We start from the raw sequence: 19,943 nt of genomic DNA on the forward strand, positions 1-19,943 counted from the left end.
ATGATGAGACCATGCCAACTTTCAACCTTTTCAGAGTTCATTTTGAAATGCTTTCCAATTTCAGAGTCATTTAGCTCAAAGAATGAATTAATAGCAAACAGAATGAACTACAAAACTTTTATGAAAATAAAAACAATCAATTAAAATATTATGTTATGATCAACTAAAATAAAACTATAATATTCTTCAATAGCAAAAAGAATATAATTTGTGTGACCTAAAATCAAACTATAAGTATTTAATTGTAAGTATAAATAAAAAATAAATAGCAAAGAAGAAAAAATTCTTTCTTTATAGTAAAGTTATTCATAAACTAGTTATTCACACAAATTTTTAAAAATTCAAATTTAAACTATTTAAAATTTAAAACTAATGGCACTAACAGAAAGTTTATAATTTTTGTGACCTAAAAGCAAAAAGAAATCACTAAAAAACTGTAAGTATTTAGTTGTAAGTAGAAATAAAAAATAAATAGAAAAAAATTCTATTTTTATAGTAAAGTTATTCATAAACTAGTGATTCACACAAATTTTTAAAAATTCAAATTTAAACTATTTAAAATTTAAAACTAATGGCACTAACAGAAAGTTTATAATTTTTGTGACCTAAAAGCAAAAAGAAATCACTAAAAACTGTAAGTATTTAGTTTTAAGTAGAAATAAAAAAATAAAAAACCAAAAAAATATAGAAATAAAAAAGAAAAAACCAAAAAAATGCCTCCTACTGGGCCTCCACGGCCTGAATACGACTAGAAACCCTAAATGGGCCAGGATTCAGGCCCGCAGAAGGCCCAATAGGCCCACAGGCAGTAGCAAGTTTAGGTCCGAAAGCCTGCATTAGAGAGGAGCTCGAATCGGTAGGAACACCAGCGCTTATAAACCAGTGCCGGCGCCCTTCAGCTAGCGATGTGGGACTAAACTTTTGGGCTCGGGGCAGCAAAGGCCATTGGTCCCGGTTGGTGGCACCAACCGGGACTAAAGGTGGCATTGGTCACGGTTCGTGGCACCAACCGGGACTAAAGGTGGCATTGGTCACGGTTCGTGGCACCAACCGTGACCAATGCCCCCCTTTAGTCCCGGTTGGTGCCACCAACCGGGACCAATGGGCTTCGCTTCCCGCCCTTTGGGCTGCTGAAAATTGGCCTTTGGTCCCGGTTCGTGGCACCAACCGGGACTAAAGGGTGGCATTGGTCCCGGTTGGTGCCACGAACCGGGACCAATGCCCTTGCTATATAACCAGGACTTGTGAAAATTTCACATCTCCCTCGCCTCCCTAGCCAGTTGCCCCCGCCGCCAGGCTGCCCAAATCGCTCGCGCGCTCCTCGTCGCCGTCGCCGCCGCCGGCCGCCATCCCCGTGCCCCTGCCCCGCGCCCGAGCCCACGCCGGCCGCCGCCCCGTGCCCCTGCCCCGTCCCCGAGCACGCACGGCCGCGCCCCTGCGCCCCGGCCCGCCCCCACCATTGTCGTCGTCGCCGGCGCCCGCCCCCACTGCCGCCCCTGCCTCGACGCCGCCCCTCCTCCCCGTTCGGTCCGGCTCCGGCGACCCCCTTTCCTCCCTGTCCCCTCGATCCTCTTCATATAATTTTTTTTCATATAATTTTTTTTCATATGCATATGTTGATTATATGGATGGATGGATGATGTATATGTTCATTATATGGATGGATGGATGATGTATGCTTTTTTTCATATAATTTTTTTAGGCAGATTTTTAGATTTTTTAGGCAGATTTTTAGAATTTTTTGTGTATGTATGTTATGTTTATATGTATGTATGTATGTTCATATGTATGTATGTTTATATGCAAAGCATATGCAAAGAAAATGTATGAATGGTCATATGCAAAGAAAAATGTATGTATGGTCATATGCAAAGAAAATGTATGTATGTATGTTCATATGAAAGAAAAATGTATGTATGTATGTTCATATGCATATGCAAAGAAAATGTATGTTCATATATATGATGATATGTTCATATAAAAAGGAAAATAAGAAGAGGAAGAAAGGAGAAGAAGAGGAGAGGAAAAAGAGGAGAAATAAATAAGAAGATAGATTTTTAGAAAAAATAGTATTTTTTTCTTCTTTTTTTTCTTCGACACGTGGGGGGGGGGTCGAGAACGCCGGACATTCATGAGAGAGGCGAGGAAGAAGGGGAAGAAGAGGGAGAAGAAGAGGAGAGGAAGAAGAGGAAGTCTTCTCCTCTATTCTTTCTTCTCTTCTTTTTTCTTCTTCTTATTTATTTCTCCTCTTCTTTTCGGTAGAGGAAACCCTAAATAGCTAGCAAGTATCGTGGGTGTGAGATACATGTGGCCTTCGGTGTCGGACACTACATCCACGTCCCACAAGTGACGTGGGCGTCGAAGCCCGCGCCACTTGTAGGATGTGGATGTAGTGTCCGACACCGACGGTACATGTATCTCACACCGACGATTTTCTCTTCTTCTCCACTATTCCTTTCTTCTTCTCCTCTTTTTTTTCTTCTTTTCTTCTTCTTCTTCTTCTTCTTCTTCTTATTAGCCGGAAGTAGAGAGAGGTTTCCTAGTGTCAAAGTATTGAAGAAATCCATGCCTTCATCATTAGCCGGAAGTAACCAGGGCATGTTGGTACGAAGTTCTGCAAAGTTGTTTTGGAATGGAGTCCCGGATAGAATAATCCGCCTTTTGGTACCAATTCAGCAAAGGCCTTCCAAATAGCGATATTCGGAAGGCTCTTGCTGAACTTTGTACCAAAAAGCGAATTATCCTATCTGGGACTCCGTTCCAGAACAACTTTGAAGAGCTTCGTACCATCATGCACATGTTACTTTCGCCTAATGATGAAGACATGGTTTTGTTGAATCCTTTGACACTAGGCAACCTCCCGACCCCTCGGCGATCCTCTCGAACATGATGTAGTGTCGTCGTTGTCGATATATACCCCCTCCCGATAGCTTACTATGATTAGGTAGCTAGTTCTACGTTTGGCACTAATATATACATCTGTCATGTTTGAATAATAATTGCCATGTTGTAAATATTTGTAGAAACTATGGACACCGCCCTAGACGAAGCAACAAAAGAAGCGTTGTTGAGGGACATAATCGCAGAAGGAAGTGATGCCATCTCGTTGTTTCTCAACGAAACCGATGGTCTGGAAGGAGAGGGTGAACAAGCTGGCTACGGTGACCTAATGCCGGTGCAAGAAGAAGAACATGAGGACGGCTCCGGTGACCCAATGCCGGTGCAAGAAGGAGACCGTGATGACGGCTCCGGTGACCGAACCGAGTCCGGCCAGGTATATATATTAGTTAAGCCTATGCTGACTAGCTGATTGATGCATTCATTGTTTTGGTATGTACACATATTAATTAAGTCTTTATTCTTTTTTCTAGCCTTCCGAATCGAGCACAACTTCGGTAAAGAGACGAGGCCCGAAGAAAAAGTTGAGCTCGGATGAAAAGTTTGAGATCATAGCAATCGCGCCCGACGGCCAACCTATTGAACCCCTCCGAACAAAGAGCGCATTTGTTGCTCAGTGCGGGGTTCTGGTTAGGGACAAGATCCCGATAAGCATCCAGCAATGGTTTAAGCCAGCTACAGAAGACCCTGAGGTGTCTTATGTCAATGATATGCAGAAAAATGATCTTTGGACTGAGCTGAAGTCAAATTTCACCCTACCGCCTGAGGATAATCCAGAGAACCCAGTTAAAGAGAAATTAATCAAGTCTTTTGCTCTGAAGAGGATGGCAGAACTATTCAGGAGGTGGAAGAAAGAGCTGAATAAGTTTGTCGAAAATAATGAGACACCAGAATTCAAGGGCAGATATGAGAAGATCAGAGATCACTGGCCCGCATTTGTGGCCCACAAGACATCAGAAAAGAGTAAGAAGATGTCGGCGACAAACAAGCAAAATGCTGCGAAGAAGAAGCTTCACCATCGCACGGGGTCAGGTGGCTACCTCGTAGCCCGGCCTAAGTGGTCCAAGAGTGAGAATGATCTGGTTCATAAAGGGATCGAACCAGAGACAAATAACTGGCCAGACCGTTGCCGGACTTGGTTCTTCGGGGCTGGCGGAACCCTGGACCCTGAAACAGGGAAGTGCATTTGGACGAACGATCAAATGGACATACCAGTCAGTAAGCTTAAGCAGCATATCGAAGCAGCGCATGAAGGGACGTTCTTTCCAGACAGAGAGAACGACGAGCTCACAATGGCCCTCGGGAATCCTGAGCACCCTGGACAGACACGAGGCACGCCAGGCTCCGTTCCGTGGAAGGTTGGGTTTCCGGACGCAGGCGGTTACAAATCCCATGACAGGAGGAAAAAAGTGCAGCAGACCCAAATGCAGGCACTGAAAGCAAGGGTGGACGCGATAGAGGAACGAGAAGCAAATCGCAGCAAACGTACTGCCGAAGCCTCCCCCGAAGCTACCCCGCCATCTCAGTGCAGAAGCAACGTGGCTTCCACCGAGCTGCTTCAGCCGGAGCATGCCTTGACGGCTCCTGCCAGCTATCCCGTGGATGCTATAACGGAGTCTCAAAATTGCCACCTTATGACGCAATGGATGAATCTGAAGGTCAAGGCGGCTGTTGGCTCTGTTTTTCCTACTGAACCCGGCGCAACTTTTCACTGCCGGCCGATTCCAGAAGGATATGCTAGGGTGATGGTGGATGAGATAACGGAGGGATTTGAGGACCTCCAGCTTGACCACCCTACCGGTGAAGGGGAGACTCGGCTGGGGTCTGCTTTGAAGACTCCATGCCTATGGCGGAAGGATCTCATCAACCTTCCGAACTGGACGCCACCGCCTCCTCCTCCTCCTTCGGCGAGTCAGGGCACTCCGCCTCCACCGCCTCCTCCTCCGGCGAGTGACAGGGCCCTCGGCCGGCTCCTTCTCCGGCGCGCGGCGGCACTCCGCCTCCTTCTCCGCCTCGTCAGCAAAGGGCGGAAGAGACCTGCCGCCGCTCCAGCTGCTCCGGCGCGTCGTAGTCCTTCTCCTCCACCTCTTAAGCAAGTAAAGAAGACAACCGCTACGTCTGCTCGGTCGGCGTCTAGCAGTACAACCAGAGGCGGGAGGACATACAGATTCGGTCCTTCTCTGAAGACTTCAGAGAAGTTACCATACGAGAGGACCCAGGAGGAGAACGCCGAGATCGCGCGAGAAGAAGTGAAGAAATTCTTTGAAGGGGTGAAAGCAAAGAAACATCCACCTCCGGAGGAGAAGGTAGATCGGGTGAAAGTGAAGCGCACTCTGGCTGCCCTGACAAAACCACCGAAGTCTGATTCGCCGAAAGGAAACTATGACCGCATTATTGGAAAGGAATTTGCTGAAGCGGAGCGGTCGGGAAGTACTGTCAGTGATCAAAGGCTGAAAGAACGACGAGCTGGGAAACAAATTGCCCAGCTCGGCGAACAAGCGAAGCAATCGTGCCCCCCGCTCAAGGTGCCTAGCCACAACGTCGCTAATGATCCGAGGATGGTGCCCGGTTATAGCAATCTTGCAGATTACCTGCCCGACGAAGTACATTATGAACCCATGGAGATGCAGATACAAAGATACGAGTACGGGAAGCCTCTCGTCAAAGATGAAAGATCTCTATCAACGATGATGCGAAGATTGCATGATTGGTACTTGAAAATCTGCAGAGACTCTGGGGGGAGGAGTACTTTGTATTTGAAAGTTAAAAAGGAGCATGACCTCGTTGGAATTGATCTGTTGCCTGTTCCATTTGAGGAGTTCTATCAGTTTTTCAATAAATTGGCCCTCGATAAAGCAACGGTCACCTGCTACTGTCTGTAAGTACTACTACTTCTGTCATTAAGTCTCTCCATATAGCTCAGCTCTTTCATTGCATGTATTTATAATCATCCTCACTATATTATGCAGATTGAAGATCGTCGAATTGAAGAAAAGACAAGTCGGTGATATTGGGTTCATTAACACATATCTCATAGATGCAACTCAGGTTAAATTTCATGCCGCAGAAACCGAGGCCAGCATGCTAGAATCGTTGATAATAAATCAAAACAAAGATATAATACTCTTTCCTTACAACTTCAAGTGAGTGTTACTGTCTTGTGCGTATTCGGTTTCCCTTATATATTAGTCAAGGTTATAGTAATGTAATTGATGAGTTATGCATGCGTGTGCAGTTTCCACTATATTCTCCTACATATTAAGCTTGAGCAGGGACTAGTAACCGTTTTAGACTCAAGACGAAAAGATCCCAAGGACTATGCCGACATGACTCAAATACTCGAGAAGTAAGTTAAATCGATCATTATCCACCATATTAGCAACTTTGTTCATTTCCTGATATATCAAGTAATTGTTTTCTTTGTCCGGCAGGGTTTGGAGAAAATTCACCAGAAAAGCTCCGGGACTACCGAAGGAGCTGCAATTTAGACACCCGAAAGTAAGTACTAGCTATAGTAGCATTTTAAGCGCATCTACTAGTCATTCAAGCGCTAGTTTCATCAATACCATTTGGCATTCTTGCTTATCAGTTTGATTAACCTCTATTTCTTGTAAAGTGGTTGTGGCAGGAACAAGGGAATGATTTCTGTGGATACTATGTTTGCGAGTCCATCCGCCACACGACCTGTGAGCGGGGCTACACTGACGAACAATATAAAGTACGTAAATAACAACATTCACAATTTTATTTTATTACCATCATTTGTGTTGAGTTTCATTCATTCATATATATATATATATATATATGTATTGACCCCCTTCTTTAAATTAGATGTTTCGGAAGCGGGATGAACTCCTAGCAATAGCTCGCATGAGGAATTCAAGAGGAATTGGCGGCATTCTTTCTTGACCACGTGATCCCTGAAGACGGAGAATTCTATGTGGACCCTGAGTCTGTATGATTATATTTGTAAGAGATAATTATTGTATATATGTAGCCCGTAGTGTCAGATAGATATACGAGAACTTGTTGTTCGACCAATCTCTCGGAGAAGGAGAGGTGGTCCATATCACTTCTCTCTGTATATATGCATATATGTTCATGACGATCTTTCTATTTCCTTCGTTTGCTTAATTACTAGCTAGCTAGCGTGTCTAGTCCTCTCTATATACGTATGTATAGTACGTAGCGTCGACCAAGCACGGACATAAGAGAGGACACTTCTCTCTATTAATTATAACTAGCTAACACAATATATGAAACACCTAAATTAACCCCCAAAACCCCCAAACCCCCCCCCTTTCAAAAAAAAACAAAAACCCCAGCCACAGAAGTGCTGACGCGTGGATGCCTATTGGTCCCGGTTGGTGCCACCAACCGGGACCAAAGGGTCTCCTGGCTGGGCTCTGCGCACTGCCCACGTGGAGGGCCTTTAGTCCCGGTTCTGGATTGAACCGGGACTAAAGGGGGGAGGTATTAGTACCGACACTTTAGTCCCGGTTCCTGAACCGGGACTAAAGGCCCTTACGAACCGGGACTATAGGCCCTTTTTCTACCAGTGTGGCTTGCTTGCGTGCACTCCAGATGATCAGATTAGGACCCAAGAACACAGCATGTCCCCCCGTGGATCGCCTGTCATCTTGACACCCAGCCCAATCAGCATCAAAGAATGCAGAAAAAACTCTGGAGGAACTGGGGCGCAGGTGAAGACCAAAGGAGACAGTGAGACACACATAACGTAGTATGTGCTTCACAGCAGACCAATGTACATCCGTGGGAGCATGAAGATACTGGCACACCCTGTTAACCGCAAAGGAGAGATCAGGACGCGTGATCGTCAGATACTGCAGGCCACCAACAATACTCCTGTACTCAGTAGCATCCTCAGGAGAGAGAAGAGCACTATTAGCAGCAGAAAGGGTGTCAGTGGAGGACATGAGCGTAGGCGATGGCTTGCACTTGAGCATACCAGCACGGCGCAAGAGATCAAGAGAGTACTTCTTCTGGGTGAGAGCCAAACTGCCACGAGACTGATGAGCGACCTCAATACCCAGGAAGAAATCAAGCTGTCCCAAATCCTTAACTGCAAAATCACGACCAAGTGTAGTCACAAGAGCATCAGCAGCCGTCGGAGATGAGCTCGCCAGGACAATATCACCCGCATACACAAGGAGGTACATGGTCACACTCGGTCGCTGAAACAAGAACAGTGAAGTATCAGTCGTCGAAGGAATGAACCCATGAGTGCATAGAGCTGAAGCCTGGCGAGCATGCCAGGCACGGGGAGTCTCCTTCAGTCAATATATGGCCTTCGTCAGATAAGAGAGATGATGAGGTTGAGTGTGATCAACAAATCCAGGTGGCTGCCGCATGTAAACCTCTTCTTCAAGCAATCCATGAAAAAAAGCGTTCTGCACATCAAGCTGGCGGAGAGACCATCTGCGAGAAACTGCCAGAGACAAAAGAAGTTGAATAGTGGTAGGCTTGACAACCGGGCTGAATGTATCCTCATAGTCCAGGCCCTGACACTGTTTAAAGCCCTTAGCCACGAGACGCGCTTTGTAGCGCTCAATGGAACCATCTGCATGTTTCTTCACCTTCAACACCCACTTCGAATCAATGATGTTGACGCGAGATAGAGGGGGAACAAGTGTCCAGGTCTTATTCTTCATAAGAGCATGATATTCTTGTTCCATAGCAGCCCTCCAGTATGGAATACTCATAGCGGCTTGATAACTGCGTGGTTCAACGGTTGGATCATCCACAGCATGAGCCAGGCAAGCAGCAAGATAGGTGACCGTGCCATCGGTGCGCTCCTTGGGACGAATAATGCCACTGCGGCTGCGAGTGTGTGGACGCTGCGGGGGAGCAAACACCGGGGCCAGTGGGATGTCCGGAGCAGGTGAGGCTGGTCCAGGGGACTCCGCGAAGAAGGACCGGGTGACGTCTGGCCGGGCGACGGCGGACTAGGCGACAACAGGCCATGCGACGTAGGCCCCGGCAGCGTGTGAGCCGCTGCAGACCTGGGTGAAGTATGCACCAAGGATGCCCGCGCGGATGGCGAGGGCGATGACGGAGGGGAGTCCGGGCGAGGAGGTGGCGACGGAGACTGCTCAGAGGAGGCCGTCGCAGGCTCTGCCCCGGTCGCAGTAGCCAGCATGGGCTCCGGCCCAGGCGCGGTTGGAGACGGGGCGCCCGGTGCGGGGTCGAGGGAGGGAGGTGGTGCATGCACCGGCCGATCGACGTGCACCACGGGCGACATAGCGGGTCCGTCAGGGGGAGTTCCAGGCGAGCTCCACGTCCAATTCCTGCACCATGATTAGGTAACAACACAGGCGAATATGCAACATCTTCAAATTGGCCAGGCATAAGAGGAGATGAATGCATAGAAGGTGTTGTGGTGGATGATTGAGGCATGGCAGAAAAGGGGAACACGGTCTCATAAAAAACAACACCCCGAGATATGTAGACTCGATTGGTTGGGACATGGATACACTTGTAGCCTTTATGGAGAGAACTATACCCTAAAAACACACACTTTTTGGAGCGAACTCAAGTTTGCGATCATTATAAGGACGAAGATGAGGCCAGCAGGCACACCCGAACACCTTAAAAAAGGTATAGTCAGGAGTTTCACCTAAGAGAAGCTCGATCGGAGTTTTCATACTAAGAACACGCGTAGGTAATCTGTTAATGAGAAAACACGCGGTAGCAAAAGCATCACTCCAAAAACGAAAGGGTACAAAAGCATGAGCACAAAGTGTGAGGCCGGTCTCAACTATATGGCGATGTTTGCGCTCAACAGCGCCATTCTGCTGATGTGTATGCGGGCATGATAAACGATGAGAGATCCCAAACTTATTAAAGAAGGTGTTGAGGTTGCGATATTCGCCCCCCCCCCCCAATCTGATTGAACATGGATAATTTTATGCTTGAGTAGACGTTCAACATGCAATTGAAACTCTATGAATATATCAAACACATCAGATTTGCGCTTAAGAAGATAAAACCAAGTGAAGCCACTATAGGCATCAACAAAACTAACATAATAGTTGTGACCACTAACAGATGTTTGTGCCGGACTCCACACATCAGAAAACAGAATTTCAAGAGGGTTCTTTCTTCTCTAGTAGATGAAACAAAAGGTAGCTGATGACTCTTGCCTTGCTGACAGGCATCACACACGGATATTTCTTTATTGCTAGACACTAATGGCAGCTCATGACGGTGGATTATGTGGCGAACGATGGGTGTGGCGGGGTGACCAAAGCGAGAGTGCCACTGGGAAGGCGACACATGAACAACGTTGAATTTTTTCCTTATAAAAAGTACTGGAACAGTTTACCCGCTTATTTATTATAAAATATTTTTTTTGAAAAATACATATTTTCATGTTGGCCATTCTACAAATACACTATGATTATTTCTAGAATACATGATGAATTTTTAAAATACAAGATTGACGTTTTTTAATTACCAATTGATATTTTTTAATTCATGTTGAACATTTCATTTTACAAGATGAATATTTATTTATTTATAAATATACAATGGATTGTGTTTTCATGCTAGACGAACATTTTTAACATAATGGTGAGCACTTTTTTAAGTACACAGTCAATCTTTTATACATACCAGATGACCTTTTTACAATACACCTTGAATATTTTTAAAATACATGATTAACATATGAATTACTCCCTCCGTTCCTAAATATTTATCTTTCTATAGATTTCAAATGGTTACCACATATGAATGTATATAGACATTTTTTAGAGTGTAGATTCACTCATTTTGCTTCGTATGTAGTCACTTGTTAAAACCTCTAGAAAGACAAATATTTAGAAACGGAAGGAGTACATGATTAACCTTTTTAAGCACATGATGACATTTTTAAGACATTGAATACTTACACATACACATTGATCGTTAAAATATATGATGAACATTTTTACAAACAATGTTATATATTTTGAAAATCAACGAGAACTTTTGTAAATAAAACATACATGTTTTGATATTCACAGACATGTTTTGGGCATATGAGAACATTGTTTCGAAAATAGAAGAATATATCTTTTTGGTATGATACCCTTTTTGTAGAAGATTAGGCATTGCTGGGCCTATCGCTGTACCATGCCCCCATCAGAACTCCCATGGCGACTCCCCCCGCCGCCGCCGCCGCATCCAACCGCGACGAAGCCGACCTCGCCGCCGCCATCGGCTGCTGCGCGCTGCGCCGAGGACGAGGCCCACGTCGCCCGCCGATCTTACTGCCGGAGGCGCCTCCGCGCCGGGCGCGTTCGCCAAGATACCCGCCGTGCACGGGCCTTTTCGTGCGGCGGCGCAAGACCTCCACGCGAATGGCTGGGCGAGCTCAACGCTCCCGTCAGTGTGGAAGAATCCTCGCGTGGATTCTGCAGTGGTTACGGATTGGGGAACCAAAGCTGTCGCTCTTGTTTGATCCCACGTGGCACGTGCCCCAAATCGGAGTCCCTTATGGATAAAGTGAAGGAAGCCATGGGGAGGAGTGAATTAGCGAGGAGGAGATTAGATTGCCTAAAGTTCCCAAGGTATGAATCAATGAACCACTGCGCACGGTTTTTTTGTTACTTATTCAGTAGATTTCAGAAGCATTTTGAACGAATAGCCAGTCAATTCTCTGCATAAATGTTTATCCTTACTCCTGCTAGGGAACACGTACGTGACTTTTGGGGGAGATCAAATGGCCATAAGGCGGCGTGCGCTTTTGATAATAGCATGTGTATTTGAGATGCACGGTGCTGTTGAACTCGATACTGAAGAGTTTGGTGTTGCTGAACATCCTAAATTCTGTGTGATTTGTCATGGGCTTCTTCTGTATATAAATTGTTATTCAGACAAGGTTAATCCCGGAACTATTAGAACCACGTCATTCAGCAACTCTGTCAATCCTTTATTGCATTATATACATACCTAGATGTTTCAACTTTGAAATCTTACCATCAAGTAACCTGCAGGCTGCCTGAGCTTTGCTCTCTGCGGTATGATCTGGCCATTTCCACTCACTCGATATCTTGCAATGAGGAGGTACCAGATAGCAAAACTATACAGGAGATATATAACCCATCAAAGGGAAGATACCAAGAATTCTACCAGTGACTTTGACATTGCTGGACTATATGAGCCAATGGAATGCTGACAGAATTGCTGGATAGGCTAGATATTAGCACGTGTGATAAACCTAAATCACAGTAAGTTGCTTCATGTCATGCTGGAGATCTGCAGTGTGCCTCCTGACAAGTTCAGAATGGTCTGCTCAACCATCGACAAGCTTGACAAACTGACATTCCAAGAGGTGTAGTAACTACTCTGTTTCTTGGCAGCAGATCATATTGACACTTTGCATATTCTTTCACTCTGTCGGCCGAGATGAGGTACCCTGTTCTCTCCCCCTGCTTCTGGTTTTTTCTTCAGATTAGCATCCTTTTCTGTGATAAATGACTGTACAAGACGGGGGTTTCGTCTTTGCTTCGCTAAGACAATCAAACACATACAAAGCGGGAGTTCCTGGTAAAATAGGTTAACAAAAACTCTACATTGCCTGCGTGCATTTGAAGGCAATCTACCTTCCTAAAACTCCAGCACTTTGGGCAAGAGACCTCCATACACCAACTGAACCATGTGACTGCTATTTAGTTAAATATAGGGTACAAAAATCTCAATCAAACCTGTACTGTGGGATATATACATATCATAACCGAACACGAGGTAAGTTCAAAAAGATCAATAATGGAAGTAACATTACAATAGAAGTACAAATTACAAGAATGAGTGACGGTTTCAGCAGTACCACATACATATGCATTACAATATTCAATAATGGATGCAGTCTGTTTATTTAGCCCTCGAGAAGGCGACGCAGACTTGGTGAAACAACCCCCACTTAATTAAACAACACGTACCAGATGATTTGTTGGTCAACCGAAAGATAATGTGACATATTCCAGTCTCTTCACTCGGTGATTATCTTTGGCCACTTGTTGGCGTACTTTTCGTCCAAGTACTTGGGGGTGTCCTTCAAATCTTGTACCAAGAACTTGGTTATTTCATCCGCTTGATTACCAACACTGAGATGCACCTCTTGGAGGCTTTTAAGAGTCTCGATGCCATAAATCCCTTCAAAGGCTTCGACTCGCATATCAATCCTCTCCAGTGCTGGCATTACCTCTTTTCCTGTAACCGCAAAGCTCAGCCGTGGCACTAGAGTTGCAAAGAAGCGAAGCAGGTTTAGACTCTTGAATCCTCCAGGTGGAACAATGATCTCCCTATCAGTAAGCTGTTTATTTTCCTCAAGGATGTCCACTATGTCCCTATCATCCTTGGCTACACTGAGCGTAAAGGTGAGCGTAAACAATTTGGGTAGGTCCTGGATGAGCTTGAAAGTATCAGTCCGAAGAACCGTCACAGAAAGGGTCAGCTTATAGAGGTTATTGAGTTCTTTGATCCACTGTGGGGGCCTTTCCATCTTGCCAGACAACTCTAGGCCGATGATGTATCTTGGAGGAGTGGTCATGGTGTCTAGTGAGTTGATAAAATTAGAGCTCTCATCATTGATTGCCAATGTCTGCAGACCGCAGCTACAGAGGTACTCAATGGAGGAGCGTAATTGTTTGAAGGTCTGACCGCCCTCCCTTATATTGAGCTTGTAAATGGCAAGTTTCCTTAGCCCTGTCAGCTGATGAAGGCTTGCTACAGCTGATGAGTCCTCATCGATCTCAATCCCTGACAAGATACGAAGTGCTTTCATCGGCTCCTTGTTCTTCTCATGTGGCAACTTCAAAGCCTTCTTTGTGTTTTTGTTCCCTCCAAGCATGCTACGGAGCTGTTTGAGCTGCCCAAAAGCTTTGGGCAGCACACCGACATTTGTCTCCCTTATGTCAAGAGTTTCTAGATACTGGAGCTTCTCGATCTTTGATGGGATCTCAGAAACCTCTGTCCGTCTGAGGCTCAAATACTTCAGCACAAGCATTTTACATATGTCATTCAAATGCTTATCTGTCAAACCTTTCCAGCCCTCAAGATCAAGCACTTGTATTATTCCATTATTGAACGAATGGAATGGGAGTCGTCGGTTTTGGCTTCCAAATGCTGTCAGTGACCGCACTTGAGACAAGTTCATGCCTTTTGTTGAATTCCCATGCTTGGAACCACTGCTTTGCATGGAAAGTCGACGAACTTTGTTGCTAGGAGTTGGCATCAGCCAATGTCCACCAACAACAGTAATAAAGTTCTCTTCGCTTGACTTGGACACGATATATTCGAGGATCATGTCATGAACTTTAAATGATTTGACCTTTCCATTGCTGCTGTGATCCACAGGACGTATTATCTTCCTTCTTACAAGCTGATTGAAGTATGTTTCTGCCACTTCCTCTGCACTCAGCCCTTGCTTCTCAGCAACAAAACATTCTGATATCCACCGCCGGGTCAGACGCTTCTTACTAATTTTCGAGCCCTTGGGGAATATGCTCAAGTACAATGAGCAGGTCTTGAGATCTGCTGGCAAATCATTATAGCAATAATCAAGTATCCTTGTGACCCCCTCCAATGTAAGGGGAGCCACCTGCTCCGGAAATAATGACTTGCAAACTTTACTCCAATGACCATTGTTTTTTGTTGGGTTGCAAGCCACAAGGCCAGCCATGGTGACTATGGCCAAAGGCAGGCCCCCGCAGTATTTCCATATCTCCTCATGGACCGCTTCTTTCTCCCGATCTTTACTGCCTTGTGGATCAGAAACACGATCATTGAGCCGATCTTTTGCATCGGCATCCCTAGGAACATCAGCTGAATGCAGACGATCACTTCCATATCCTTCGGAGGACTCGGTATCAACAACTTGAGATCTTGTATCCATTCTTTCGCTTTCTTTGCTGCTTGGGGATTCAGAAACACCCTGTTGATATAGACTTTTGGAGTCAGCATCACTTAGAACATTAACAGTGTGCAGATAATCAGTTCCATCTCTTTCTGAGCACGCCGCACCAACAGCTTGAAATCTTGTAGTTACTATCACTCTACTATCTTTTGTATTATCATGTGGAAACCAATTTCTAATGGTCTCCCATGTTTCTACAGACCATATATCATCAACCAAGAGGAAATACCTGCCAAGAAAAAGGAAACAAAGTACAAGTGAGAAGAAATGTGCAACTCACTTAAGTTCATACAAGTGAGAAAGAATGCATCACATCAATGTGGTGATCACCTAGATCTTCCCAATTTGATGTTTATTTATGCATTAGTGATACAATACATAGTTCCTCGCATATTTTTTTTCAAAAACTAAGATGATATTTACCTAGAAATGTTAATTTTAGCTATATCTCATTGGTGTAACGGGCTAGAAATCCATGTATTAAAATGTTAAAAGATAGGGAAAAAACATATGAGCTAGAGATGAGAGTGGTGGCAGGCGATTGTACTATCGCTCAGGCTTTCTGGTTGTTCGCCCTTTGTGCTGGGCTTTTGCTTAACTGCTCTTACTATAATCATTCGATGCACGCTTTTGTGCCGTTAGTGAAAATGTTCAGGCCACCCGTACTGGACTTTTTCACAACAACAAAAAAACCTCTCAACAGTCCAAGAGTAAACCTATATGTATTCAAATTCAACACAAACACAACAATTACGAACTGACCTATGTCCAAATTGCCATCTATTTATGAATTGGAGGGATATAGTTCATTTTTTACTTCTAATTTTTTTGGGTCCAATTTAGTATGTCACTTGCTGCCTTTTTCTCTATGTTGCAGAAATTCAAATTTATAGTAAAATTTGTTTGGTCTGGCATAGCTTGTGCAACGCACCCAAGTTAAGTACTAGACTGGGTAATATATTTTTTCTGAAAGAAATGTTGTTTATATTAATTTGAAATGCAATCTAGCTAGATTCTATATATATGCAGCGGTACTAAATTTGCTATTGGTAACAAGTTAAAGTTCAGTTATAAAAATTGCACAAATATTCCTTGTGCAACTTCAACAAAATTAATATTTTAGTGTTTAGTAAGCAAGGCACCACTACATATATAACTTTGTATTTATTCTTTCTTAAAAACTCCCATTTTTCAGTCTCCATTGTACATACTTAAGATAAAATTGTTACGCTAAACAGCTATATATAGAAAAAGCAAAGCTATGATTTGGAGGTACCTCCTTCCATCCAACCGCTTTTTGAGTTCTTCTATAAGTTGGTCATGGTTCATTGTTTCTATCTTACTCTGAGTGCTGCCATCATTGCTTTGCGGCCTGTGACCAGAGAGCATTGACACAACTCGCTTCACCGAGCTTTTAATGTCTTCCACTAGGCTTTTCTTCTCCAACTTCCCTGTGTTGCTGCCCTCCTTCTCCTCCTTTGGCTTGATTTGACTATCTTTTGGCTTGATTTGACCAAGAATATCCCTGAGGACTTCATCTTCATCAAAGTTCTGAGATACCGTGACCGATGCCCGGCAGTCAAATTCATTCCTGAAATCTTGGTACAGTGCCATGGCAATGGTGGTCTTTCCCACACCACCGAATCCAATCAAGGACACAACAGCTCGATGAGAGCCTTTATCACGTTTGGTTAGCCAACCCCCGAGCTTCTCCATGTCCACCTCCACTCCCACGGGGTTCTCTGTGCGGATGAGCTGACGGCTTGCAACCAAATGCTCAGCAATGCCATACGTAACAGCATGGGTTGCTCCGGCTCCAGAGCTTGTTCTTGGGTTGGGATTGTTCACTCCATATCTGTTGCGTCGCTCAGCAATGTATTGTGCCCGGACCTTGAGCTCGGCAATCTTGGAAGCAATGTCGCGGCGAGGCCAGAATGTCCATACCTCATAGATTGCCGTCACAATGAAAGAGCATCTTGCATCGCTGAGGGAGTCTTGAGGGAGCCGATGAGCAAAATCATCAATGCAATCTTCCATGTCATATGCCATGTCACGGATCTGCTTCATCCAGTTCTTGAGCCGGTGATCATGGTCGTCCAGGGCAGAGCCCAGGTCACCAAGAAAGGCCTGCATGATGGCGAGCTCGTCGTTGATGTACTGGATGTCACCGCGGACACCACGGATCAAAGTGTATTCTTGGGCAAGGAGGCCGCCCAACTTGCCTAGGAGAGATCTCATGGTGGCTTCCGAAGCACCCACTACAAACTCCATCTTCTCCTTCTCTGCTGTTTAATAAAGGTCTTCTTTTTTTCTGTGCAAGACTTCACTAGTACAATCTGTCCCCTGATGTTGTTGATCTATGAAAGAAATGAAAAAAGAGAGATAAGGGTACGGTCACCATCGAAAACAGCTAAATAGAAAAAGGCTCCACATGTATAATCAGATCATGAAACAATTCTTGTGAATATCAAATTGTCCTAGTCAAGGAACCTATGTAAACTTAAGTTTTACCTATCACCGCTAAACAACAGACCCAAATTTTTATCCATATATCACGGCTTACAGAATTAGTAACCACAAACATATGTCAACACAACTATGTTATCCCCTGACCAAAATGAAATGGAAACAAACAATACCTAAAGTTTCTCATCCCATGTCTATGCTTGCATATGATGCTGAGGAAATTGCCATGGCAAGGGAACAAAAAACTACCAGAGAACAGAAAATGGAGATGGGGAGCATAGGAGGCACCTGCAAACTGGACAATAAGCTAGTTACTAAGGAATCTTGATCAGTCACTGGCCAGGGCATCCACCCTCGAATGCGTCAGGTGCACAGGCGGACACACACCCTCGAAGGCCGCCAACCCTGCTTGCCAAAAGGAGTCTTCATGGTTGTTCGTAATGACCCACCACAAACTTCATCTTCTTCTCCGTTGTTGCAAGCGCAGCAAAGTATGAGTTCTGCAGAAAGTTCAGATCAAGAATAGACAGAGTTCACTTCCCTTCCCACCTCCTCAGCAGTTGTCAATCTATAAAAGAAATGGCAAAATATCGTACAGGCTGTCATCATTCCATGGTGAGAAATTAATTCAGGAAACGCTAGACCCATATAGACAAGTCAGCTTGGTATTCAGAATACCCAGGCTTCAGAAAAAAATACAGTCCAGTGAACATGAAACAATTCTTGTGAGTACTCAATCGTCCCCAACCAAATAACCTTTAAAAACATGGCAATTGGTACTGTTTGTTGTGATGAAATTTTACTCACTGATAGATGCTAGATCTTCTAGTCTTTACTGTATTATGACTAGAAGAGCTGGCCGGCTAACCACAATATGAACTTCATTTTGTTATCCCGCAAACTGACACGAAAAATCAACAAAATTCACATGTAGCATCTTTTGTCCGTGCTCACAGAGAGCTGTGAAATCAATGTTGACGAAATTCTAGAAATTAGATAGTTCAACAATTCCAGTTGATTGGCAGATTCAACTTTTTGGCAACAAACAAGAAGCTATGCTCTTGATTAATTCAATCATCCCTCCCTCAAAAAAAGGTGAGAGAGAAAAACAAGAAGGGCAAGGACCAGAGATGGGCACCTGCGACGCTGGCCACTGAGTAGGCACTAGCAGTCAGTGGCCGCCGTCAAAGGCAGCAGCGGCAGAGGCCTATGGATGGCGTGGTGTCTCCCGGGCAGGCAGATGGATGAACTGGTGGAAACAAGAAGACACTGGGAGTGACTCAAAGGAGCTCGCCAATCACGGCAAAGAAGGCGGTGGAGAAATTAGGAGGTCCGGTTCAGTTGGTAGCAGCAGCTAATAGTACCAGTATACCAATATCTGTGCGCTAATGGCCAAAGATAACTACTTAATTAATTATACTGTGCTTAATTACTACTCCCTCCGTCCAACAATATAAGAACGTTTTTGACACTATTGTAGTGTCAAAAACGTTCTTATATTGTGAGACGGAGGGAGTACTTAAGACACATATATCCATTCTCCTGGCTATGCATATAAAGGTAAAAGGTTGGGGCTGTTCAAGGCACATTCTTTTCTGATTTAACTTTGACCACGTAACTAAAACACTTGCTAGGAAGAGGGAGAAATTATGATTCAAAGGATTTGTTCAGAGATATTGGAGGACTGAAATCATTAGATTTTTTCCGACATGGCTTGCCACGTCCTCCTTCCACCTTCCGTCGCCGCTTGATGTCCACCCCGACTTTGTCATTGTGCAATGTCGTCATTTGGCAGGCACAACATTTTTCTGTATGATTGAGAATACAACTCTCCTGACCTCTGTACCACAAGAATCACAGCAATCGCAGATGTACTCTATATCAACTAGATATAATCCGAGAACATATGTAGGAGTAGCACTATAACCAAGATCCATGATTTCATAATTGTCGACAGTAACACCATGATTGCAACCACCCGGCACACATATAGATAGCCTGCAAAAAAAGAAAAAGATACATTGATTCAGTCAAAGATCGTATCATTACGGCATAACCAGAGGGAGGGAGGTATAATGCGGCGCCTTCTTTCATTGTGCCTTTGTCTTTCGCTTTGGTCATGTCGCCCATAAAAATAAACACGGGTATCATCATTCGAGTTGGAGGCGAAGAAGGCTGCTGCCCTCTCTGCTTTGGCTGATGCATACATGGAGTAGCTTTGTTTGCTTGTCAAGGAAAAACATCTATTATTTATTTTTGGAGTATATACGTTCGTTGCCTAATCTTAACCTCAGGCAAACTCGATGGGTCGAAATGATTCAAGAGTATAATCCGAGTATTGAGTACACTCCAGGCAAGGCTAATGTGATTGCTGACGCTTTGAGCAGAAAGACTTACTGCAACAGTCTGATTCTCAAGCCTTATCAACCCGAACTTTGTGAAGCTTTCCACAAACTTAACCTGCAAGTTGTTCCTCAAGGTTTCCTCGCCAATCTTCAAGTCTCTCCTACCTTAGAAGACCAGATTCGCTAAGCCCAGCTTCTTGATGCTATGGTAAAAAAGGTGAAGATTGGGATTGCCAAGAGTCAGTCCAAGTACAAGTGCTACCGCCTTGATGACAAGGACACTTTCTTCTTCGAGGATCGTATTGTTGTGCCCA

At 44.5% G+C, this 19,943-nt stretch overlaps 1 protein-coding gene and 1 long non-coding RNA gene across 5 annotated transcripts; one reads left to right on the plus strand and one right to left on the minus strand.

Annotated features, from left to right (window-relative positions):
• Positions 1-11,013: 11,013 nt before the first annotated feature.
• On the plus strand, positions 11,014-12,510 carry LOC125523124 (uncharacterized). Of its 2 annotated transcripts, XR_015612198.1 has the most exons (3): positions 11,014-11,471; positions 11,592-11,782; positions 11,898-12,510. It is a non-coding gene; the product is annotated as an uncharacterized LOC125523124 (long non-coding RNA). The 2 variants fall into 2 exon arrangements; XR_015612197.1 differs by lacking the exon at positions 11,898-12,510 and having other exon boundaries at positions 11,592-11,816.
• A 139-nt stretch (positions 12,511-12,649) lies between these two features.
• LOC125528625 (disease resistance protein Pik-2) lies at positions 12,650-18,547 on the minus strand. Of its 3 annotated transcripts, none has more exons than XM_087537667.1 (4): positions 18,423-18,547; positions 17,573-17,852; positions 16,095-17,175; positions 12,650-15,047 (listed from the first exon to the last, which is right to left on the minus strand). In XM_087537667.1, the coding sequence occupies exons 3-4, from the start codon at positions 17,087-17,089 to the stop codon at positions 12,893-12,895; spliced, it is 3,150 nt and encodes a 1,049-aa protein (XP_087393793.1). In that variant the 5' UTR covers positions 17,090-17,175; positions 17,573-17,852; positions 18,423-18,547; the 3' UTR covers positions 12,650-12,892. The 3 variants fall into 3 exon arrangements, with proteins under 3 accessions (XP_087393793.1, XP_087393795.1, XP_087393794.1); XM_087537669.1 differs by having other exon boundaries at positions 17,573-17,784; positions 18,423-18,543; XM_087537668.1 differs by lacking the exon at positions 18,423-18,547 and having other exon boundaries at positions 17,534-18,077.
• Positions 18,548-19,943: the final 1,396 nt, after the last annotated feature.

This window comes from Triticum urartu, chromosome 7A (assembly GCF_056163025.1).
Source record: "Triticum urartu cultivar PI428250 chromosome 7A, HENAU_Tu73, whole genome shotgun sequence".
Lineage (NCBI taxonomy): Eukaryota > Viridiplantae > Streptophyta > Magnoliopsida > Poales > Poaceae > Triticum > Triticum urartu.

Coding starts and splice junctions, on each gene's coding strand:
- LOC125528625 (XM_087537667.1), bottom strand. CDS start 17,089: ATGGAGTTTGTAGTGGGTGCTTCGGAAGCCACCATGAGATCTCTCCTA. Junction 15,048..16,094: donor AAGCGGTTGGATGGAAGGAG/GTACCTCCAAAT, acceptor TTTTCTTGGCAG/GTATTTCCTCTTGGTTGATG.